This window comes from Suncus etruscus, chromosome 2 (assembly GCF_024139225.1).
Source record: "Suncus etruscus isolate mSunEtr1 chromosome 2, mSunEtr1.pri.cur, whole genome shotgun sequence".
NCBI lineage: Eukaryota > Metazoa > Chordata > Mammalia > Eulipotyphla > Soricidae > Suncus > Suncus etruscus.
Window position 1 is genome coordinate 9,562,310 of NC_064849.1, and position 23,431 is coordinate 9,585,740.

A 23,431-nucleotide genomic window follows, 5' to 3' on the forward strand; every position below is an offset into this window, starting at 1 on the left:
AGCCAGGGTGGGCCAGGGATGTTAGCCCTGGGAATGGAGCGTCTGGACACTGTCAGTGTCTCAGGGACGGACCTAGAGGCATAGCTAGGAACCTGTGAACAGATGCTGGCAATCCAGGGGGCCTGGAATCCCCACCCCAGTAGCTCCCAATCTCACACACACACTCCTTTGGCCAGAACTCCCAACATCCTCTCTCTCTCTCTCTCTCTCTCCCCCCCCCCCCTCCCCAGCCTTTGGCCAGAACTCCCAAAACACACACACACATACACACACACTCTCTCTCCTCTCTTTCCTCCCCTCCCCCACTTCAGCCAGAACTCCCAATCCAGAGAGCCCCCACTTAGACCAGGAAGTTGCCCTCTGCCCCAAAGACAGCTCACTTCCCAGAGTCCAGACATGGGAGAGAAAGCAGCCAGCTCAAAACACACCCCGTGACACTGGCAAGAAAGCAGCCACAGGGGCTAGGATAGGGCATTTGCCTTGCACACAGCCTACTCGGGTGCAATCCCTGGCGTTCTAGATGGTCCCAAGCCTGCAGTGGGGTGTTTGCCTTGCACACGCTAACCTAGGACAGATTGTGGTTCAATCCCCCAGTATCCCATATGATCCCCCAAGCCAGGAGCGATTTCTGAGCACAGAGCCAGGAGTAACCTCTGAGCGTCACCGGGTGTGGCCAAAAAACAACAAAAACTTCTAAATATTTCTTCATTCCCATCTTCCAGAAACAAACACCCCCCCCCCAATAATCCTGTATGTCTTGGGCTAGATATACAGTGGTCACACCCCTGGCCTCAAACAATGCTGACCGCTCACTCCCTTGCACCACCCCATAGGGTCCTCTTAGCCCTGCCAGGAGTGATCCTTGAGCACACAGGCAGGAGTCGGCTGTGGGGTGAGGGGTGTGGCCCAGCTAGACCCCAATCAAGGAGCACAACTCCCTTCCCACTGACTGCTTGGCACCTCTTTCCTAGGGCTTTTTTTTTTTGCCTCTCTGGGAATAGGCCCAGGCTGCGTACAAAAAGCCAGGCGCACCCCTCAACTATATGCCACCTCCTTTCCTGGATAGACCTGTACTATCAGTTGTTTGATTCTGAGGTCACATCCAGGAGTGCTTGGGGATCGGTACCGTGCAGATGGGACCTAGTTTCCTGCATTCAGCACCCCAAGATAAGAGCCCCAGGACTGCACTTACTTTATTTTCATTTTAGCTTCACTCAGTGGTGCTCACAGCGCTGTGGCTAGGGTGCCATGAGGGGTCACTCATGGTGGTGCTGGGGGGTGGGGTGGGGACCACGAAACGCCAACCCTCAGCCTGTCAAGCCTTTCTACGGCCCCCAGAATAACATTGTCTCCCTCCATTCATTCATCCCCCACAAATACCAGGGTCACCAGAGTTGGATGGAGAAGAGGCATCTCAGCACCTAAACTGATCACAACCCTCAGGGTACATCGGGGAAAATGTGTCCAGACACCAGCGTCTGCACAGGTGCCCCCAAACCATCCTAGCTCAGACATAGAAAAGAGCTGTAGTTGGGGTGAAGGAAATACATCAAAGAACTGAGACCTCCCCTCCAGGCCCCCCAGCCACCAGCCAGTGCCTCCTTTTCAGATGCTTTTAATACTTTCCAGATGGCGAGTCATAGTGATGGTTAGAGGCCAGGCTGGTGGCCAAGAACACCCACCGCCCTTCCCCATCCCATCCCATGCCCTGGACAGACTGGCGAGGGCTGCCGCTGGCCCTGGGGAGCCCCCGGTCCAGTCTGGACCAGCCACCTCCTCCCCCAGAGTCTTCAGGGCCCCCTGGGGCAGTGGGGGAGGAGGCGGGGGCTGCACCAGCATCTCCTAGGAGCTGACCACATGCCCCGACCACGTCTCATGCTTGGTGCCAGGCGCCAGATGGGTGATGACCACCTCCACGGCCTGCAGCTTCTCGTTCTTGGGCGGGATGGAGCACATCTTGTAGGTGACCTCGTCGCCTTCCACGGGGACATACTCGCCTTCCACGCTGCGGATCAAGGGGCAGGCTCTCAGTGTGGGGGCCCGGACCAAATCCATCTGTCCTGTAGGCTTCCTCCCTAGGACATGGCCACCCAGAGCCCAGGTCTCACATCAAATGTCAAATGTAGGAGATGCTACTGGGGGTATCCAAGAGTAGAGAGAGGGGAGGAGGCACAGGAAGGAAGGAATGAGATCATGGGGCTGGAGAGACGCTTTGCATGCAGGAGCAAGAACCCCAGAGTACTGTTACATGTGACCCCCAAAACAAAAAATGGGAGACCAGATCAGACCAGAGCAGATGGCGGTCAGGGGGAAGGATCTCATGATCGTCTTGAACTCCCATCAAGCCTGTCTTTCTGCCTAACCCTCATACCTCCACCCCAAGTTTCCAGAGTCTTCCAGAAATTTCTTTCCATGCCCAAAGCTCATTTTAGGAAGGCTCGTTCCCTTGTGGGCGCCCACAGGAGGTAATAGAATTCCAAGTTTTCCAGCCCACTATTCCCGAATCATGCTGGAATGCAAAAGACCCAGTGGAGTGCTGGACCACCTCAGGAGGCCAGCACACCCCGAGCTAGTCTGTGATGGTTCAAGAATAACATGACCAGGGCCCGGAGAGATAGCACAGCGGCGTTGGCCTTGCAAGCAGCCGATCCAGGACCAAAGGTGGTTGGTTCGAATCCCGGTGTCCCACATGGTCCCCCGAGCTGCCAGGAGCTATTTCTGAGCCAGGAGTAACCCCTGAGCACTGCCGGGTGTGGCCCAAAAACAAAAACAAAAAAAAAAAGAATAACATGACCAGGCCAAAAAAATGGTTTCAGGGTTGGTGCCCTAGGCTCGATCCTCAGCAATGGGAGTGACCCCTGAGCACTGAGACAGGTGTGGACCCCCCCACCCCCAGAAGCAGATGCAACCAAAAGTAGAGAGAAAGGGACCTTCTTCAGAAGCTCTCAAGGAAGTCTGTGCCCACTTCCTGAGCAGAGACAGCACCCCACCCTCTCACCAGGCCCTACCCTGGTAACGGTCCATCAGACCAACAAGCATTCTGGAAAGCTGCTGGATGGGAAGGAGGGAGCAGCGTCAGACTCCCTCTCCCATTCATTTCCACCCTCAGTAGTGGAGGGGACCCCACTAAGATCTGATATGCAAGAAATGTTGGGGGCAGGAAAAAAGGGTCACTGGGTAAGAGAGAATACCAGGCAGGGAATTTGTCTTGCACTCAGCTGAGCCAGATTTGATCCTGTCATCCATACAGTCCCCTGACCCCACTAGAGTGATCCTTGAGCAGAGTATGAGCAATAAAGCCCTGAGCATCACTGAGTATGGCATCTCCCAAAATAAATCTTCCAGGGGCCAGAGATAGCACAGCTGTAGTAGGGTGTTTGCCTTGCATGCGGCCACCCCAGGACGGATGCAGGTTCAATTCCTGGCATCCCATAGGGTCTCCCAAAGACTGCCAAGAGTGATTTCTGAGCACAGAGCCAGGAGTAACCCGAGTGCCACCAGGTATGGCCCAAAACAAACACAAACAAAAAGTCCTCCAAAACCCCAATAAGGGGGTCTGTCCTGATTTATGCATCTGGGACTTGCTTCCTACCCCAGTCTGAAATGCAAATGGAGGTGTGAGTAGCAGAGATGCTGAGGCCAAACACTGGCATTGGGGTGAGGTGCCCCATTGGTTCCCCAATCAGAAGGCAACCTGAAGTCAGGTACACATGCTAGATGGTGTCCAGCCCCAAGCCTCTTGACACTCCGGACAGGAAGGAAGGAAGGAAGGAAGGAAGGAAGGAAGGAAGGAAGGAAGGAAGGAAGGAAGGAAGGAAGGAAGGAAGGAAGGAAGGAAGGAAGAGAGGGAGGGGGAGGGAGAGAGGAAGGGAGGAAGGGATGGGGTACAGAGCAAGAGGGTGCTTGCCTTGCAACAACCCGGGTTCCATCCCTGGGATCCCATAGGATTCCCCAAAGCACTGCTTGGAGTGATTCCTGAGGGCAGAGCCAGGAGTAATCCCTGAGCATATCTGGATGTGACCCCAAAATTCAAACAAGGAAGGAAGGAGAAATGGATGGACATCAGAGCACTGGGGCAGGAAGGGGGGCCTGCTCCAAGGGCTTCCTGCACAGAGACCTCTCTCCGAGCACCCCTTCCATGATTGGCCTCAACCTCTCCCACCCCCTACCACCCCCTGTCCAACTCACTCTGAGATGTGCAGAAAGATGTCCGGACCGCCATCAGCTGGGGTGATGAAGCCGTGACCCTTGGAGCGGCAGAAACATTTGCAGACGCCTTTGTACACAGGGCCCTGAGATGCCCGCACGGTCCTGTAGAAGATAACAGTGAGCACCCCACCAATGGTCTGGGGCCTCCTGCTCCTGGAGCAGAAGAGGGATGCAGGCTAGATGCACCCGAAAACTGCCAGCTCATTGCTATGAAGGACTAAGTTCCACCTATATCCTAGGGCAGGAGGGCCTCTGCCTTGCAGCTGAGAGCTCACCCAGCTCCTGAGACTCCAGTAGGCCCCAGCCTGGCCTCCCACTCCCCAGGACAGGTTCGAAACTCACGCTGAGTAGGTTCTGGTTCGGCGCGTTGGCAGCGGGCTGGGGACCACGTTGGCCCGGAGTGGGGAGGGCGAGCGGTCCCGGGTGCGTTGGGGGCCCAGTAGCCCTGGCGGGTGGTGGCCAGGGGCCTGTGCAGGCGGAGGTGGCTCAGATGACATGGTTGACCTAAAGGGAGCGGGGAGGCGTGTTCAGAGGTTAGCCCTCCTGTTGCAGACCCATCCTGTCCCATTGAGTCCCAGGCAGCCCAGACTTCCCACAACCAAGCACAGCATATCCTGCCTGCCTGATTTGGGGTCTGGAGTGTCACCCCAAGCATCCCTTCTCCCGCCCCTGTGGTGCCCCATACCCAGGGACTGTCACCGCAGCTCAGAGATGGAGACACCAGCCCCTGGGAAACTAACTGCTCCCCAGCCTGCACAGTGCTAGCAAAATGGCTTTTCTGGTGGATCAGTCCCCGACAGGATGATGGGGGGCAGGAGGGTTAGTTCTGAAGGTCTTCAAGTGCAGGGTAGGGCCTTAGGTCTGTCCAAGAACCAAGCCAGGAGTCCCCAACCTCCCCAGATCCTTGTCAAGTGAGGTGATGCCCTGGTGACCCAAGCCACTTGGGGCTGCTACAGAATATTTGGGGGAAGACAGGTTTGTAGGGACACCTATGTGGGCTTCCCCAAACAACTTGCGAAGGCTCCACGTGGTTTAGTGGGCCAAGTGGGGGAATCATGAGGCACCTTAAACATGCCCAGATTCAGGGCAAGGAGATGGTGCAGCAGTTGGGGGGGGGGGGGGGCTTGTGCACTAGAGTTGGGTCCGATTCCCTGCACCCGCTATTCCCCTGGGCCAACTGTCCCCAGCACCATGGGATCCCAAGCACCTTATCCGCAGGCCAGGCATCACCAGAGGCACCCCTGGCTGTACTGTTCGGGAGTTTCGGAATAATCAACATCCCCCATCGGCTTCCTGGACCAGGCTCTCAGCTAAACTCAAAGCCGGGTCCCATCCAGCACCCTTAATTTGAACATGTGGCCCCAATGCTGGTCTGACCATCAGGTAAGATTAGCATTTGGCTTTTGGAGAGATAACATCCCCCAACCCTCAAGCCTTGTCCTCAGTCCGCCTCCCCACTCCCATCAGTCCTCAATTCAGAAAGGCTACGAGGAGAGGGGGCAGCCTGGTCACCACCCAAGCCTCACTCAAGGGCAGTCACAGGGACTAGGGGGACGAGCTGGGGAGACCCCCCCACCTCCACCTCATAAGGGCGCGGGCAGCGAGGCTGCGGGCCAGGGCTCCAGCATGTCCCATAGAACAGGTCATAGAGTCCTAGAATATTCCTGTGCACGGAATTCTGGACAGGGGCCCTGCCCCCCCAGCACCCCCCAGCTCCCAGGGCTGCAAGTGTGAACATGGCAGCCCTACCCACTCCCCTATCCACCCTCAGCTGTTATGTTGGCGATCAAAGCTCTCTGGGCATCGGCGGCTTCTGCGTATGGAAAAGGAACATTGGGATCAATCTGGCGACACACGTGGCTGTGGACTGAATGGAAACTATCTACAATGCTCAGCACAGCCGCCCCAAATGAGTGAACCCTGACAGCAGTTGGGGGCAGGGGTTGAGTGGTCTCAGAGTAGATCAACAAACAGGTACTAGGGACCAGTCACAGCAACAGGACCAAGCTGGCTCTGCAGCAGATGTCTGAACCCATCACCGAGGGACAGCAGGAGAATCCAGGGGGGGACACTGGGGGTAAAGAGTGAGACGTGCGTAAGAACACAGGAAGAAGGGATCACAAGAGGGAAGGAGCACAGCTCTGCACACAGCCCCAACGACATAGCAGCGCAGGCTGGGTGTAGCTGAGAGACAGAAAAACAGATTTAACAGAGAACAAGAGAAAGGGAGGCTGGTGCGGTGCATAAGGACTTGGTTCCACCAAGGGCGTATCTTTTTTGTGGGGGGGGGGAGGGTGGGTTTTTGGGTCACACCCAGCAGCGCTCAGGGGTTACTCCTCGCTCTATGTTCAGAAATTGCTCCTGGCAGGTTCGGGGGACCATATAGGATGCTGGAATTCGAACCACTGTCCTCCTGCATGCAAGGCAAATGCCTTACCTCCATGCTATCTCTCTGGCCCCCAAGGGTGTACTTTGAACCCCCCCCCAAACACACAGACCATGAAAGGCCTTGGTGTGTGTGTGTGTGTGTGTGTGTGTGTGTGTGTGTGTGTGTACAACCCCATGTGTTGTGCATGTATACATGTGTGTGCTCAGGATGCAAGGAAGTGAAAATGAGGAAGGATGAGAGGAAACAGGGTAGAGAAGGGAGAAGTAGGGGGAGGCTGAGGACTTGCACCTCCTCATCATCACACAGGTATCCTGTTTCCATCCATCATCTGTCTGTCTCCCCCCACTGTCTGTCCATCTTTGACTCACTGTCCGTCCAGCCGTCTCCCACCCACTATCCATTTGTTTGTCCTTCCCTGGACCTTGGCCAGCCTGTACTTTGACTCATGAAGCAGGTTTAAGGTGGGTCCCTGGGCCCCCAATAGCCTCATTCCTGGAGATTTGGGTGGAGCCCTCCCAGCCCCGCCATGGCCAGCAGAAGCAGTGGGAGAGTACGCTGGGTGCCAACTGGTGCAGCTGGATGCCAGCTGGGTGCCCACTGGAGCCAGGCCTGGAACCTGGCCGAGATGGCAGCTGGAGTCCCTTGTTCCTAAAGTGTCTTTCTCTGTGCTCCAGAGAATCGGTGTGCAGTCTATGACTTCATTCTCCATGGCAGTGGGGTAAACTGAGACAGGATTCATCGAGAGGGGAGGTTGCACTCCCTGTCAGCCTCAGCTCCACCCCAGAGAAAGGAGAAGACAGAGGTGGGCAAAGTTCAGCTCTCAGGAAAGGGGGAGTAGGGCCAGCACAGGGGAGTCCCTGGATCCCCAATGTACCAGGAGAGGGGGGGAGTGTGCACTGGAGACCCCCAACCTGCAGCAGCCACAATGGGAGGCTCTTGGGTCTCCCAAGCTTGGGGGCACCAGTGAGAGCCAGGGGCTGAGGGATGGGCCCAAAGGCATGTCGGGGGACAGGGGAGTCTGCTGTCAACAAACACATGTGTCTATATACTCATGTGCATGTGTGTAGCTTCGTGCATGTGACAAGCACAGCAAGCAAACGTGGTAGTCAGCACTTGGTGGGCTGTCCCTTCGTGACACCAGGGAGCAGGGGTCTTGGCCAAGTCAGCTGAAGATAGAAAGGCGGGGGGTAAAGCCAAAATTCAGATTGTGGTCTGGGTCACAATCCCTGGAATCATTGGAGGGAGGGCGGCAGAGACAGAGATTGGGGGCCAGAGTGGTGGCGCAGCGGTAGAGTGTTTGCCTTGCAAACCCAGGACCGAGGTTCTATCCCTCCGATGTCCCATATGGTCTCCTGAGTCAGGAGCAATATCTGAGCGCCGGAGCGGTGGACGCAAAGTGGTAAGGCGTCTGCCTTGCCAGCGCTAGCCTAGGACAGACCACGGTTCGATCCCCCAGCGTTGAATATGGTCCCCCAAGCTGAGAGTATAGCCAGCAGTAATCCCTGAGTGTCACCAGGTGTGGCCCCAAAACCAAAACCATACAAAACAAAAAGACAGAACTTGGAGGAGCAGTGATAAGGGAGACAGGGAGATATTGGGGTCCAATGGAAGAAGAGAGGTGCAGATGGGGTGAGCTCCTCCCCCCAGCCTAGCCCTCAAACTCCCATCCTCTGAGATTTCAGTTCAGTACTGGGAAGAGGCTGGACTGAACCCGTGTCAGGGTCCTGGAAGCAGCCTGAGCCCAACCCCACCCCAACCCCTCAACTCAGCTGAGCTGCCTTCCTGGAAAAAAAGGGGGTCTACAAGATACTGTAGTGTCGTCCCCCCCCTCCCCATCGCTGCTAAATCCAGCCCTGTCCCAACTGAAGATCTAGTACTTGCTTCACCTGCATCTCTTTCTCTCTCTCTCTCTCTCTCTCTCTCATGGAACTGGGGGTGTAGACAATGCACTACCCACCGGGGGCGAACACACTCCCCAAGCTGCACAAGGCAAGACGCTGCCAGGATGGGGCTGCCTAGCAAAACCCTCCATGCCAGTCACTGCCAGATGGGGGCGGAAACCAGGGCGCTGAAGCAGGCCTCAGGGGGGACTCTGCCTGGACAAAGAGTCCTGCTAGGGTTCCCGGGATCCCTGAACCCCCAAGGCGGGGCAGGGCCTTCTAGGGCGCTTCCTGGGCCCTCTAGACTGGGAAACAGAGCTGGAGGTGGGGAACATCCAGGGCACCCCAGAAACAGGAGCAGGAGCACCGGGCCTGGAGAAGAAACCAAGTGGGGTGGAGGTTCCCGGCGGAAGGAGGAGGCGGACAGGCGGGAAGGGGGCTGGAATAACAAAGCGCTATTGACGTCCTGTGACCTCAGCGAGAGGATGGGGGGGGGGGACTGATTGTTTCCACAAGTTCACCCCAGTTTCGGGGCGCCCAGGATGGTGGGGAGCGCTCAGAGAAAGCGATGCAGCTAGATCTAGCTAGATGCTGGAGACTTTGGGGGAGCTTGCAGTATAGAGATGGGGGGGACAAAGTGGGGGGGGGACCCCCTTTAATTCTCAGGCACCCCCCAGTAAGAAAAATCATAGTTTGCATGCAGGTGGGGAGACTAAGGTTCGGAAGAGCCGCTTCTTTTGCTAAATTTCCCAGTCACCCCAGATTTGGGAGAAGCGAACCCGGAGGGGTGGGGTCCCCATCTACTACACAAACTCGCTCCAGGTTGGGGGATCGGGGAGGGCAGGTGGGTCCTTGCAAAGAACCGACCCCCCAAAAGCAAGCAGATTTGTTTTGTTTGTTTTGTTTTTGTTTGGGGGGGTCACACCCAGCGGCGCTCAAGGGGGTTGGTTACTCCTGGCTCTGCACTCAGAAATCATTCCTGGCAGGCTGGGGGGCGGGGGGAGAACCATAATATGGGATGCCGGGGATCGAACCACCGTCCTTCTGCATGCAAGGCAAACGCTCTACCTCCGTGCTATCTCTCCGGCCCCCCCAAAAAGCAAATTTGGGATTGCTCCGAGGCGCGAGGGGGGCCCGATCCGAAGCGCCCAAAAAGTCAGCCCCTGCTCCAAGGGGGGTTGCGCTGCATGGAGCCCGAGCACCCTGAAGCCCCAGCCCCGAGGTTCTCCGCGCCCCCAGCACCGCCCGAGCGAGGCGACCCCAGGACGCGCCTACCTGGCAGCCCGCTGCGCTCCGACTGACGGCCCGGGCGGGCAGGGGCGTGGCTCGCAAGGAAAAGGCGGGATGTTTGGACACGCCCCTTTCAAGACAGCCAATGGGATCGCGGTAAGGAGCCAGGGCGGGCGGACTCCAGCTCACGCTCCTATTGGCTGGGCTCCAAGGGGCGTGTCTTGAGCGCCCCGCCCTGCCACCGGGCGGAGAAGGGGGGGCTCGCAAAGAAGAGGCGGGAGAGATCTGGACACGCCCCCTTGAATCCAGCCAATTGAACTCGCAGGAAGAAGTCAGGGCGGGACGCTTCGGACACGCCAATGGGGCCGCGAGTAGAAAACCCGGTAGTAGGGCGGGGCCTCAAGACACGCCCCTTGGAGCCCAGCCAATAGGAGCGTGAGCTGGAGCCCGGGGCGGCTGAGCTAGGCCCGAGGGACAGGGGCGTGGCTCGCAAGGAAGCGGAGGGCTATATGGACACGCCCCCACAATATAACCAATAGAGTTTCAGGAAGAGCCAGGGCGGGACTTTTTCTGATACGCCCCCTGGATTTTAGCCAATGGGAAACCCGGGTGGCAGGGCGGGCCTCCAGACACGCCCCTTGGAGCCCAGCCAATAGGAGAGTGAGCTGGAGCCCTGGGCGGGGCGGCGAGAGCAGCCTTGTGGGACCTTTGTGTCCACTCGAGTCTGGCGGCCGGAACATGGTTGGGGGCGCCCAAGCTGCGCCCAGGACCCTAAACTCTCCGGAAAGTGCGTGCTTTGGCCCTGGAGCCCGTGCCGAGTCCACCCCTAGCCCACTTTTGGGGTTTGGCCTTTGCTGTAGCATCCAGATGGGCGCCCCTGGGCGCCTCCCGCTTTAGCAGTAAAGGGCCCGGGAATGAGAAGCTCAAAGGGAAAGAAGCGAGAAGAGGAGAGGAGTGGAGAGGAAGGGGGAGTCGGGAAGGGAAGAAAAATTAAAAAAATAATAATAATAAATAAATAAAAGGAAAAGCAAAAGCAAAAAAGGATTTAAAAAAAAATAAAAATTTTATTAAGAAAAGGAAAGAAGGGCCCGGAGAGATAGCACAGTGGCGTTTGCCTTGCAAGCAGCCGATCCAGGACCAAAGGTGGTTGGTTCGAATCCCGGTGTCCCATATGGTCCCCCGTGCCTGCCAGGGGCTATTTCTGAGCAGACAGCCAGGAGTAACCCCTGAGCAACGCTGGGTGTGGCCCAAAAACCAAAAAGAAAAAGAAAAAGAAAAAAAAAAGAAAAGGAAAGAAAAAAAAGAAAAGGAAGGAGAACATACAAATGAGGAGGGGAAGCAGCTGAGTTTGTTCTCCATCTTTTTTCTTTTTCTTTTCTTTTTTTAAATGTATTTTGTTTGTTTGGGGGGCTCCACCCAGCGGCTCTCAGGGGTTACTCCTGGCTGTGCACTCAAAAATCGCTCCTGCTAGGCACTGGGGATCATATGGGATGCCTGGGTTCGAACCCAGATCCGTCCTGGGTCAGCCGTGTGCAAGGCAAACGCCCTACCGCTGTGCTATTTCTTTAGCCCGCCTGCTTTTGCTTTTGTTTGGGGGCCACACCTGGAGTGCTCAGGGGTGACTCCTGCTAGGAGACTGTATCCCTGGACTGTCGCTCCAACCCCGTCTTTCTGCTTTTCTTCTGGCTTTATATCATCCTCTTGTCCCTGGTGGCATCGCTCATCTTACAGTTGAGGTAACTGAGGCACCGAGAGAGGTGACTTATATGTGTCTGGGTGATTTGGGAGCAGCTCCTGAACCTTTAGATCAGCAAGAGGGGGGTGACTACGTGTACTGGGCACCCCCTGGAAACCCAGACAAGAGCCTGGCTCTAGCTAGTCCCTTCCCACTAGTGCTGGAGAGCCTTTTTACACCAGCCACAACGGGGTCTCTAGGTGGCACCTAATCTTGGGGTGCAGCCTGCAGAAGGTGAGAAAGAAATGACTATTTTAGAAGCCCCCCACACCCAGTCCCTCCTGATAAGGGGCAGTGGGTTCCCCAAGTCCTTCCTTCCTCAGGTTGGAGGAGCTTAGAACTTTTACCAGGACTGGAAAGCTCCATGGGCTGAAAAGGGGTGTGTGTGTGTGTGTGTGTGTGTGTGTGTGTGTGTGTGTGTGTGTGTGTGTGTGTGTGTGAGAGAGAGAGAGAGAGAGAGAGAGAGAGAGAGAGACAGAGACAGAGAGAGAGACAGAGACAGAGAGACAGAGAGAGATGTATATATGAGAACAACATTCAATCCCTAACGCCACTGTACCCCCATCCTTGGCTCTTGCAGTTCCAGTAAACAAAACACATCAGCTTCAGTGTTGGGTCCCAAGAAGGCAAAATACAAGGATACAGAGTAGTGATCTCATGAGCCGGCCTGGCCTGGAGGAGTCACCGGGAGATGGGGACAGGAGATAACTGGGGTGTCCTGTGTATGTGGGAGTGGATAAGACAGTAAGGCCATCCCGCCCAGAAACAGGCCCCAGGGAGGAGTGTCTGTCTCCTTTATTTGTTGTTACTGTTTTTGTTTTGGGGAACAAACCCAGGAGCGCTCAGGGATAACTCCTGGCTCTGTGCTCAGAAATCGCTCCTGACAGGCTTGGGGGACCCTATGGGGTGCTGGGGATCAAACCTGGGTCTGTCCCGTGTTGGCCTCATGCCTTCATCAGAGTGCAATCTGCATCCCACCCTAACCTTCCAGGCCAACAGTGACCCTGAACTGCTCTCTCTGTTCAGCTGTGTCAAGGCAGGTGCTGTCTCAGTACAGGGAGCCAGGAAGGTTCTCTGGAAGTGCCCGCTGGCCTAAGAACACTAGCATCAGAGGTTCTGGGGAAGAGGGAACAGGAGAGAGGGAGAAGAACGGCCAGGGGGAGGAGGGAGGACAGAGGGAAGAGGGAGGACCAAGGGAGGAGGAAGTGAGACGGAGGGAAAGGGAAGGAAAGGGAGTCAGGACTAGGCTTGAGTCAGGAGGTTAAATTCCCATGAGGGCTCAGTGAGCTGCAGCAGTGTATTTTTGTTTGTTTCATTGTCCTGTTTTGTTTAGGGGCCACACCCAGCATTGCTCAGGGGTTACTCAAAGCTCTGTGCTGAAGAGTCACTAGGAGGCTGAGGCTCGAAGTGAACCAGGGTCAGTTGTGTGCAGATCAAGTGCCTTCACTGCTGTCCTCTCTCTCCAGCCCCTCTCTTCCACTACTGCCTCCCCAGGTCCCTGGGATGCCCTCGCTGCCAATCCCTGTGCCACACTGGCACTCATCAGTGATCAAAAACAAACCTACCAGGCTTAAAATGGTTCTCTGTGACCCTCACTGAAATGGGGTCAAGGCAAAAGCAGTTTCCACCAGGAGCAATTTTCACAGGAGAATTTCCACACTGTGGTAGAGGCATTGTCTGAGTTTTGGGGTCACTCTTGTCTTGGTGACCAGGGCATTCTTCTCAGGAGATCATGTGGTGCCAGGGATGGAACATGGATAATACAGCAGCGGGAAGGGCATTTGCTTTGCACATGGCTGACCCGGATACTATACCAGGCATCCCATATGGTCCCCCAAGCCTACCAGGGATGAATCCTGAGTGTAGAGCTAGGAGTAGCCCAAGCACTATTGGGTGTGCCCCCCCCCAATAAATAGATGTGATCCCAGGGAGCTGGAGAGGTAGGACAACAAGGAAGGTGTTTGCCTTGTGCACAACTGACCCGGGTTTAATCCCCAACGCTGTATGGAGTCCAATAAGCACTTCAGGAGTGATCCCTGAGATCACCCCACTATAAATACACTGTGAAGCATGCAAAAAATGTGAAGCAAAACTTAGGGAGCAGGGGCAGGTGGGACATTTCTGAGAAAACTTGGGGGCGGGTGAAGGGGGAGAAGCACCTGGCAAAACTGGACAGTCTAAGGTCAGGCCTGCTGCTGGTGGACAGAGGCTACTCTCTGACTTTTGTTTAGAAAGAGGCGACCTTCCCGAAGCTCAGAGCCCTCTGCTAACACCTTAACTAGCTTAGAAATGAAATTCTTTTTTTTTTTTTTTTTTATTTTTGGGCCACACCCAGCATTGCTCAGGGTTACTCCTGGCTGTCTGCTCAGAAATAGCTCCTGGCAGGCACGGGGGACCATATGGGACATTCGAACCAACCACCTTTGGTCCTGGATCAGCTGCTTGCAAGGCAAACGCTGCTGTGCTATCTCTCCGGGCCCTAGAAATGAAATTCTAAGCCTGAGGGGCCGGAGAGATAGCATGGTGGTAAGGCATTTGCCTTGCATGCAGAAGGATGGTGATTTGAATTCCCAGTATCCCATGTGGTCCCCCAAGCCTGCCAGGAGCAACTTCTGAGCATAGAGCCAGGAGTAACCCCTGAGCGCTGCCGGTTGTGACCCAAAAAAAAACAAAAACAAAAACCAACAACAACAAAAGAAATTCTAAGCCTGAGACAATGAGGTGAAGGCAGACTCTGGCTAAGAATGCAGCTGACTCTGGGTTTCCATTGGTTTGTTTTTTTGTTTTTTTTTTTTTGTTTGGTTGTCTGTTTTGCATCACACCTAGCACCTAGCATCGATCAGGGGTTACTCCTGGCTCTATATTCAGAAATCGCTCCTGGCAGGCTCGGGGGACCATATGGAATGCCGGGATTCGAACCACTGTCCTTCTGCATGCAAGGCAAACACCCTACCTCCATGCTATCTCTCCAGCCCCTTTCGTTAGTTTTTTTACTGAGACTACATCCGGTGGTGCTCAGGGCTGACTCCTGGCTCTGTACTTAGGATTCACTCCTGGCGGTGCTCAGATCAACTGGGATGTCGGGGACTGAACCTGGCTCAACCCCAGGCAAGACTGCTCGAGCACTCTCCCTGCTGGGCTCTCGCTCCAACGCCCCCATTAAATGTTCTCATCACACTTTCAGCAGGAAATATTCTTGTGTGTTTTTGTTTTATCTGGCCCCCACCAGGAAATATTCTTAGGCCCATTTGTTGAATAGGAAACTCAGAGGCTCAGAGAGAGGCAGACACGTGTGTGTCTTGGAGTCACACAGCTGAGTGGGGCCTAATTTTTCCCTCCTTATTTTTTATTTTATTTTATTTTTATTTTGCTTTTTTTGGGACACACCTGGCAGTGCCCAGGGGTTGCTCCTGGCTTTACACTCAGAAATTGCTCCTGGCAGGCTCGGGGGACCCTATGGGATGTCGGGATTCAAAGCACCGTCCTGCATGCAAGGCAAATGCTTTACCTCCATGTTATCTCTCCAGCCCCTCTCCTTTCTTATTTTGGGGATCAAAAGTCAACATGAAGTCAGTGGCAACAGAGAGATTTGTTTCTGTTTTGGCCAAACATCTGGTGGTGCCAGGGTTCATGCCTGGCAGTGCTCATCTCAGGGGACCATATACATGGCTGGGATTTAATAATTGCTGAAGCCTTATACAAAGTCTCTGTACTATTTTTCTGACCTTTTTTTTGGGAGGTTGGGGCTAGACTATACCTGGCGGTACTCAGGGGTTCCATAGTGGTCCTACATTTTGAACAAGGGTGGGCTAGAAGATAAGCGCCCACTTCCGGCTCTGTCTGTTTGGTGATGACTGGGGTCTAGGCCAGCAGTCTGGGCACTCCAGCTTCTACTTACCCTCACCCCAAAAAACCCCACATAAATGTCCTTCAGGACCCCTAGGCCTCAGGAAAATGACCCCTACATGACGCATGTGGAATCTGGGTCCCCGAGGGTGAGGATATCTAGAAGTGGAGCACAGGTGAGGCCTCACAGCTCGAAGGAGCTCTAGGACAGGGTGGGGGAACCTCTGGAGAATAGTCCAGAAAAAGAGTGGCGGGTTCCCCCTGGTGGCCGTGGATGGAACTAGCAGCGCCCTCAGATCCCCAAGATCCCTCACACACAGAAACTTGCAAGTCTGCAGGGCCTGGGGCCTGTTCAACAAATTCACTCATTCACTCACTCACTCACTCACTCACTCACTCACTCACTCACTCACTCACTCACTCACTCACTCACTCACTCACTCATTTATTTCAATCACTCATTCACTAATTGAATAATTCATTCACTTCACTTATTCACTCATTATCATCCATTCATTCACTAACTCACATTCATTCCACTCAACCATCATTCATTCATTCCTTCATGCATTCACTCACTCATTTTCTCTCATTCACTCACTCACTCACTCATTTTTTTTGTTTTGTTTTGTTTGTTTTTGGGTCACACCCAGCAACGCTCAGGGGTTCCTCCTGGCTCTACACTCAGAAATCGCTCCTGGCAGGCTTGGGGACCATATGGGATGCCGGGATTCGAACCATCGTCCTTCTGCATGAAAGGCAAGCAAGCGCCTTACCTTCATGCTATCTCTCCGGTCCCATCACTCACTCATTTGTGCACCCAGTCATTAACTCATTCATTCATTTTCACATTGCTATACTCAATTCACTTCACTCATCCATTCCATAATTTTTATATTCACTCATTCATCCACTTCCTCATTCATTCATTCACTACTCTCAGCTCTGAGCACAGGGGTTCCTTCCTGGTCATAGTTCGGGAACCACCCTGTGCTGGAGATCAAGCCCAAGGGCCCCATTTGGAAAGGCCACACACACTCCAGCCCTCTGACCCCTTCTTTGGCTTCATTCATTGTTTGAGCCACTAACTTGTTCTTCCTCTCACAAATGTGATCTCTAATTACAGAACATCTCCTTGTGGGGCTGGGGGGATCTCAGAAAAGTGGGGATCTGGGCCCGGAGAGATAGCACAGTGGTGTTTGCCTTGCAAGCAGCCAATCCAGGACCTAAGGTGGTTGGTTCAAATCCCGGTGTCCCATATGGTCCCCCGTGCCTGCCAGGAGCTATTTCTGAGCAGACAGTCAGGAGTCACCCCTGAGCACCGCCGGGTGTGACCCAAAAGCCAAAAAAAAAAAAAGGAAAAGTGGGGATCAGTTCCTCAGATGCCCACACTCACTGGGGCTGTAGAAAATTAGAGGTGAGGAGTCACCTATCCCCTTGGGGGGCAGTGGCAAGAGAAACCCGAGGCTCTATAGCAGGGTGCAGATGTTGGGGGGCCAAAAGTCAGGGCTCATCTGGGATGGGTACAGGGAGAGGCTCTGATAGCAGCCGATGCTTCTTTCACCTCTGAACCCTTCATGGGCTCAGACTGGGACCCGGCAGTCCAGGAGGTTCCTTTTCATCAGCCAAAGCCCTTGTGAGTGGCAGCTGTACAGAAAGACAGACACACAACTATCTTCCTAGGCAGTGGTACTCTCATGGCCGAGCCACCCTGGTGATGCTGGGGGCCTCCATAGAGATGTACCAGAAAGTGCTTAGGAGACAACATGGTACCGGCCAGTGAACCGGATCAGGAGCTGTTGCTGTCTCCCCTGTCCCATCTGGACCTGCCATCAAATCCACATTGACATAAGGTACCTTGGTTGTTTCTTTGTTTTGTTTTGTTTTGTTTTTTTGGGGTCACACCCGGCAGCGCTCAGGGGTTACTCCTGGCTCTACACTCAGAAATTGCTCCTGGCAGGCTCACGGGACCATATGTGATGCTGGGATTCAAACCACCGACCTTCTGCATGCAAGGCAAATACCCTGCCTCCATACTATCTCTCTGGCCACTGGTTTATTATTTTTAGTTTCAGAGTCATACCTGGCTGTACTCAGGGTTTCCTCCTGGCTCTATGCTTACAGATCACTCCTCCTGGGGCTTGGGGGGACTGCATGGGGTGCTGGGAATTGAACTTGTGTCGGTGGCCCTCTCTGCTCCCTCCTGTTCTAAGCAGCCTAGCAAGCAGGGCTCAGCAGTCCTGACTCAGTGATCCCAGGAGCTCAGCCTTAGTGAGGTTCCCTGGGCACCTGTTTTCAGCCTCTGATACCTTCTCTTGCCTGGCTCCTACCTTCTGCCCATTCCCTCACTGTGCAGCCGAAAGAGAAGTGAAGGAGCTTCTTCCCCCAACCTCCTTCCTCTGGCTGGACCTGGGCCTTGAGGGATGGGGGGCCCCACCCATTCTTGCACTAAATGGGAACCAGGCTCACATCACAATGGCCCTTTCCCCTCTGAAAGGGGCCCAGACGCCCTGCATTGCTCTTAGGGTGCACCAGCCGTCAGTATGGCGACCCCCCAAGACACACAGCCTGAGGACCAGCACAAAGATTTTAAGAAGATCCAGGGTACGGGGACTGGGAAAGGGTGCCCTAGCACGGAGCCAGGCTCAGCAGACACAAGGCCTGTAGGGAGCAGTTGAGAAAGATATGGGGCTCCTTGCTGAGATGGAGGCAATCCCTGCCCTCACCCAACCTCCCAACTTCTGTGTTCCCCATCAACTCAGGGACCACAGGCCTGAAGTGGGGGGACAAAGCAAAGATGCCCAACACCCCAAGGTATCCCAGTGTCTGTCTGGGAGCCAGAGGTCCCCAAGGCTATGCTGCCTGCAGCCAGCCAGGGTTGTGGGGTCTGTTCCAAGGGGGGTAGTGGGTTGGATGTTTAGGGGAACCACTGCAGGACTGGGCAGTGGACCACCTGGTGTCTCTTCTTTGACTGGTCCCTAACTCTTGACTTCTGATGTTTCGCCTGGAAAGTGTAACAAAGAAGCCATTCCAGGTAGCCCTGCTGTGGGGGGCACTGGTTGGTGTGGTCCCAGAGACTAGAGCAGGAGGTGAAAAGTGGGGGACAGCTACTGGCTCTTACCTTGTGACCCCCCCAGAAGATCTCAGGGTCCAGAGGGAGCAGGTTTGTGTGCAAAGCCCCCCAGAAGGTGGTTGGCTACCATGCATGCAGACACTTGCCTGTCTATCACACTGTCATCAGGAGTTGAGGGGTCCTCTCCTGCTCCACCCCAACTGTCCCTGGGGCTTCTGGACTCCAGAATTCCTCCTGAAAACTGCCCTTTTGCTGAGCGGGCCCCTGATCTAAGTGCAGGGACACAGACACAGACAACCTCTCTTGGATGAAACAGAAGCCATGGGGTGCCACTCCCTCCGCCAGGGCCAGGAGTTGCTGGGTCCCTGTCTGTGAATGCCCCCAACCCAAAAGCATTCTCAGTCATTGTGGCCTCGTTGCCTCCCAAAGAGCAACAGAAAGTCAGCGACTCACCACACGGGCCGCAGCCTACTCAGCTTTCTCAGCCTTCTCAACACTCCTTCAAGCGGGAGCCCACAATGGCGTATGCAGGTGAGGGGCTCCGGGAGGCTGCCCTGCTCCCCACACTCCCCATCCCTGAGCTGGGGGAGAGGGAAGTGGGCGTTGGGAGGGTTGGATGGGGCTGAGCAAATGTTCCCAGAGGAAACTTCCCGAAGATTTCATTAAGGAATCTGGCACCGGGCCCGGAGAGATAGCACAGCTGCTTTTGCCTTGCAAGCAGCTGATCCAGGACCAAAGGTGGTTGGTGGTTCGAATCCCGGCGTCCCATATGGTCCCCCGTGCCTACCAGGAGTTATTTCTGAGCAGACAGCCAGGAGTAACCCCTGAGCACCGCCGGGTGTGACCCAAAAACCAAAAAAAAAAAAAAAAAAAAAGGAATCTGGCACTGTCCTCAGACATGAAAGCTACACAGTGAGGGTGAGGGAAGCTGTGAGTCCCCCCTATTCACAGCTTCCTGAGAAGAAACCCTTTCCTAGCACTAAACTAGGAGAGTCCAGACCACACTCTCTACCCCTGCATAGTGTGCAGCCCATTCCCCAGGCAGGACCCCCAGAGATTAGTTACCTAAAGGCTCCTACCAGCCAACACCAATGGGAAACAAGGCAGATCAGGGGCCCTCTTTTTTATTTTGTCTCGTTTTGGGGCCAAACCCGGCAGCACTCAGGGGTAACTCCTGGCTCTGACTCAGGAATTGCTTCTGGCAGGCTCAGGGGACCGTATAGGATGCCAGGGATCAAACCCAGGTCCATCCTGGGTCAGCCATGTGCAAAGCAAACGCCCTACTGCTGTGCTATCACTCCAGCTCCCTTGGGGGTGGGGGCTGTTTAAACCCAGGGAGATGCCCCAATTCCCTGCCTAGGGGTGCAGGGGAGGTTAGAGATAGGAAGATGGGCCAGAGCACAGCATGGAAGGCACTGGCTGGACACATACCCAACCAGAGTTCGATCCTGTTACCATTAGCAGGGGTCCTCAAACTTTTTAAACAGGGGGCCAGTTCACTGTCCCTCAGACCATTGGAGAGTCTGACTATAGTAAAAACAAAACTTATGAACGAATTCTTTTTTTTTTTTTTTTTTTTTTTTGTGGTTTTTGGGTCACACCCGGCAGTGCTCAGGGGTTATTCCTGGCTCCAGGCTCAGAAATTGCTCCTGGCAGGCACGGGAGGACCATATATGGGACGCCGGGATTCGAACCGATGACCTCCCGCATGAGAGGCAAACGCCTTACCTCCATGCTATCTCTCCGGCCCCATGAACGAATTCTTATGCACACTGCATATATCTTATTTTGCAATGAAGAAACAAAACAGATACAAATATAATATGTGGCCCGTGGGCCATAGTTTGAGGACCACTGCCATATATGGTCCCCCGAGAACCCCTAAGAGCTGAACACAGTTCTAAAAGAAACCCTGAACACAGCCGGCTGTGACTCTAAAACAAAGCCCAACCAAAAAGTAAAGAGAAAAATGAAGATTCTTAGGAGGAGGGAGCTGCAGGGACAGGCCGTGGGTGGGGGACTGAGTATCTGATTTGCCCCCATCGTCCCAGGCCCCTTTCGCATCCTCCCCAGGGTGGGCACGCCTGTACCCTTCCACACCACTTGTCCATTCTGCGGCAACTATGTCCTCACGACCACCAGTTCCACCCCAGGGCTGCTCAGCTGGGTACTGTGTGCCACCTTCTTCCTTTTAGGGTGAGTGATGATTCGGGTCTGGGGGATGTGGGTGCTACCCTGAGAACCCAGGGCAGGATTCCAGGTGGGAGGGGGAACTTCAGGGCCTCGCTCCATATCTTAAGCTCTTCCCACAGTGCTCAAATGATGGCCCTGCTTTCCAATGGGCACCCACTATGGGGCTTGCCCCCCCCAACCAACTATCCCCACCCACCATGGGCCCCCAACCCAGTTGACTAGCCCCACCCTGAAAGAACAATCCTCCCACCCTGGAGGCCCCGCACAATCAACTAGCCCTATCAACCCTCACTGCCTCTCGGCGAGCCCTCAGGTGTGTGCTGGGCTGCTGTCTGCTGCCTTTCTGCATGCGTGAGATGATGGACGTGAGGCACAAGTGCCCCGTGTGCGGAAACGAGCTTTACCGTTTCCATCGCCTATGAACCTCACCCCGGAAATAAACGTGACTTTTGCCTGTTCGTGTCTGGATGGCTGGGACCCCCTCCCCCGGATGCTGAGGCAATGAGGGGGTGCTCCTTCGTCGGGTTCCACGAGCAACTCCATGCACAATCAGCTCACATTGTGAGCTGCCAAGAGCACCAGTGACTGCCCTGACTCAGGACTAGCTCACTGGTTTTCCCTTCAAGCCAATACCCCCTTTCCCTAACCAGGGGCCCAGAAAACCAGCAGGCCTAAAGGAACTCCTTTTGTCTATGTACCAAGTGCCCTGGATGGAGGCACATGCCTCCTTCCTTTGCCCTAGGCCCGCCAGTGACCTCCCTGGGTCCAAACTCGAACTATTTATGCTGTTGGGAGGGTATAGGTGAGTCCATGTTAAAAGGGGCTTCACCATGGTTTCCTATGTCATCCTTTGACTCTCATCTTCACCTGCTGTCCCACAGGGCTCTTGCCATTTGCTCCTTTGTTCCTTCCCTTCATGGTCATGAAGATGAGGCTACGCTCGGGGGTGATGGGCACAAACTCTGTACTCAGCTGTGCCACAGATATAGGCTGACTTTTTTTTTTTTTTGCTTTTTGGATCACACCCCAGTGACGCTCAGGGGTTACACCTGGCTAAGTGCTCAGAAATTGCTCCTGGCTTGGGGGACCATATGGGATTCTGGGGATCGAACCCAGGTCCATCCTGGGTCAGCCGCGTGCAAGGCAAACACTCTACCGCTTGCACGACAGACTGACACTTGGTGCTGGGACCCTGTTATTGGCTGCCTTGTGGGTGGTTCTAGGACCCTGGGACCCTGAGGGGTCAGCTTCTGCAGGATTCCTGGCCCAATCCTGAGCCAGCACCAAAGCCCACCCAAACCTGGAATGAACCGAAAGTCAAAAGTTCCTGCTGCAGGTGGGGTGCCAAGCTCCCCACATCAACCCTGCACTCTATCTTTGGAGGGGTCACACCCAGTGGCACTCAGGGGTTACTCCTGGCTCTGATCTCAGAAATCACTCCTGGCAGGCTCGAACAGGAGTCTGTCTGGGGTTGGCCACATGCAAGGCAAACACTTTACCGCTGTGACATTGGAGGTTGGGGTGATCTTAGGAAAAAGCTGCCTGGGACCTGCCGGAGAGGCAAGCTGGCCGGCCTCTCCCTCCATAGCCAGTCAGTCAACTCATGGAAAAAAATGTCTCATTTTTATAGAAAATTTTATTCAACATACAACATTTTCCAGCAAAAAGGCAATATACAGGAAGAGCCGGTGCACACTGCTGCTAGGGAAACGAACCAACAGAGGGAAGAATGGGAACTAGGTGTGGTCCGAGGCTCCTACCGGGTTGCACTCGGATCTAGCCACGCAGCTGCGTGAGTGCCCCAAGAAAAGACTACACACGCGAGGAGCATGGACACCAGCGGGGCTGCGCGCCTCGGCCAGCTCCTCCCAGCGTTCATTGTACAGGGTCAGTCGTTAAATATACAATTTCATTTCTCCGGGAAGTTTTTTATTTTTTTTTTCCTTTTAACCTTTTTTACAAAGTAAACAGCTTCTAACCACTAGCGAGCATGCCCCCTTGGCTACAGGGCTCTCTCCTCGGCTGCCCACTCTCCTCACTGGGTCGCCCCGGCTGCCCAGGGACGGAGGTGACCCTGAAAGCAGTGGGCGGGCCTGGTGGATGGAGGGAGGCGACAGGACACGCAATGGAGGGAAGCGCGCTAGGATTTGGGGAGGGGGAGGTGTGGGGACATGTGACTTTTTCTGTGTGACAGCCACAGAGGTCACACACCGGTGAGAGGCTCTCCGGGGGAAGATGGGGTGAGCCAGTAAGGGCCCGCCTCCCCACCACCACCACCAACTGGGCACAAACCGATGCGACCCGCCCCCCCCACCCCACTCAGTGACCTTGCACCCATTAGGCCCGACAGCCCCCTTGCACTGCAATTACCATAAAATAACTCTCATTGGCATCCAAGCTTTATAAAAACACCTTCACTTTTGCTCAAAAAGGGCGGCCGATAGATAGAGAAGCCTAATTCAACAGCCTCAACAAAATAAAATGAACGTCAGCAGCAGTTCCTCTTGCTGAAGAGACTTCGGCTCGAGTGCGTGGGGACCACACGAGTTCTGGGCTGTTAGTGAGAAAGTTGGGGGGGGTGTGGGCACGCCTCCACGCACGCACACACGGTCCCCGGCCTCGCACGCGCCGCCTGAGGAGGTCAGTTGTGGATCTTGATGGCCTTTTCAAGGTACGTGTAGCGACTCCTCTTTGGGGCTTTGTTGAAGTGGTCGAGCCCAAGCCAAGGCCGAGGATGGGACATGTTACCTACGGGGGAAGACCAGGGGTGTAAGACTCAATACCCGGGGGGAGTGAGATGGGGAAAGAGAGGGGGCCATGAGGACCCACAGGCCATTGGCGACTTTGCCATGGCTATGAGCCTAGCCCCATTTCTA

General features: G+C 54.8%; 3 protein-coding genes across 5 annotated transcripts in view; 1 reads left to right on the forward strand and 2 right to left on the reverse strand.

Annotated features, from left to right (window-relative positions):
* The window catches only part of CARHSP1 (calcium regulated heat stable protein 1), a 1,067,514-nt gene extending 1,057,670 nt beyond the window's left edge, over positions 1-9,844 (reverse strand). For 2 of the 3 annotated variants that reach the window (XR_007492869.1, XR_007492870.1), the window contains exons 1-4: positions 9,754-9,844; positions 4,552-4,713; positions 4,189-4,311; positions 1,779-2,005 (exon numbers count right to left, since the gene is read on the reverse strand). Coding sequence is in view for 1 of the 3 variants with exons in the window: in XM_049768534.1 (XP_049624491.1) it covers positions 1,843-2,005; positions 4,189-4,311; positions 4,552-4,706 (441 nt within the window). In the remaining 2 variants the exon portion in view is untranslated. Of the gene's footprint in view, positions 1-1,599; positions 2,006-4,188; positions 4,312-4,551; positions 4,714-9,753 lie in introns of those variants that run through there. The other variant, XM_049768534.1, reaches the window with a different exon arrangement.
* Positions 9,845-17,832: 7,988 nt separating this feature from the next.
* Positions 17,833-20,977, forward strand: LITAFD (LITAF domain containing). The gene is made up of 4 exons (XM_049768883.1): positions 17,833-17,893; positions 18,708-18,893; positions 20,414-20,558; positions 20,869-20,977. The coding sequence occupies exons 1-4, from the start codon at positions 17,833-17,835 to the stop codon at positions 20,975-20,977; spliced, it is 501 nt and encodes a 166-aa protein (XP_049624840.1).
* A 1,196-nt stretch (positions 20,978-22,173) lies between these two features.
* Positions 22,174-23,431, reverse strand: part of USP7 (ubiquitin specific peptidase 7) — a 41,848-nt gene continuing 40,590 nt past the window's right edge. The window contains exon 30 of the mRNA XM_049768434.1: positions 22,174-23,303. Coding sequence (XP_049624391.1) covers positions 23,197-23,303 — 107 coding nt within the window. The 3' untranslated portion in view covers positions 22,174-23,196. The remainder of the gene's footprint in view (positions 23,304-23,431) is intronic.

What these genes read in the sequence shown, in the direction of transcription:
- LITAFD (XM_049768883.1), top strand. Translation starts at nt 17,833, where the DNA reads ATGGCGACCCCCCAAGACACACAGCCTGAGGACCAGCACAAAGATTTT. An exon ending in AGATTTTAAGAAGATCCAGG is followed by an intron (nt 17,894 to 18,707) that starts GTACGGGGACTG and finishes TCCCTCCGCCAG; the next exon opens with GGCCAGGAGTTGCTGGGTCC. An exon ending in GCCACCTTCTTCCTTTTAGG is followed by an intron (nt 20,559 to 20,868) that starts GTGAGTGATGAT and finishes GCGAGCCCTCAG; the next exon opens with GTGTGTGCTGGGCTGCTGTC.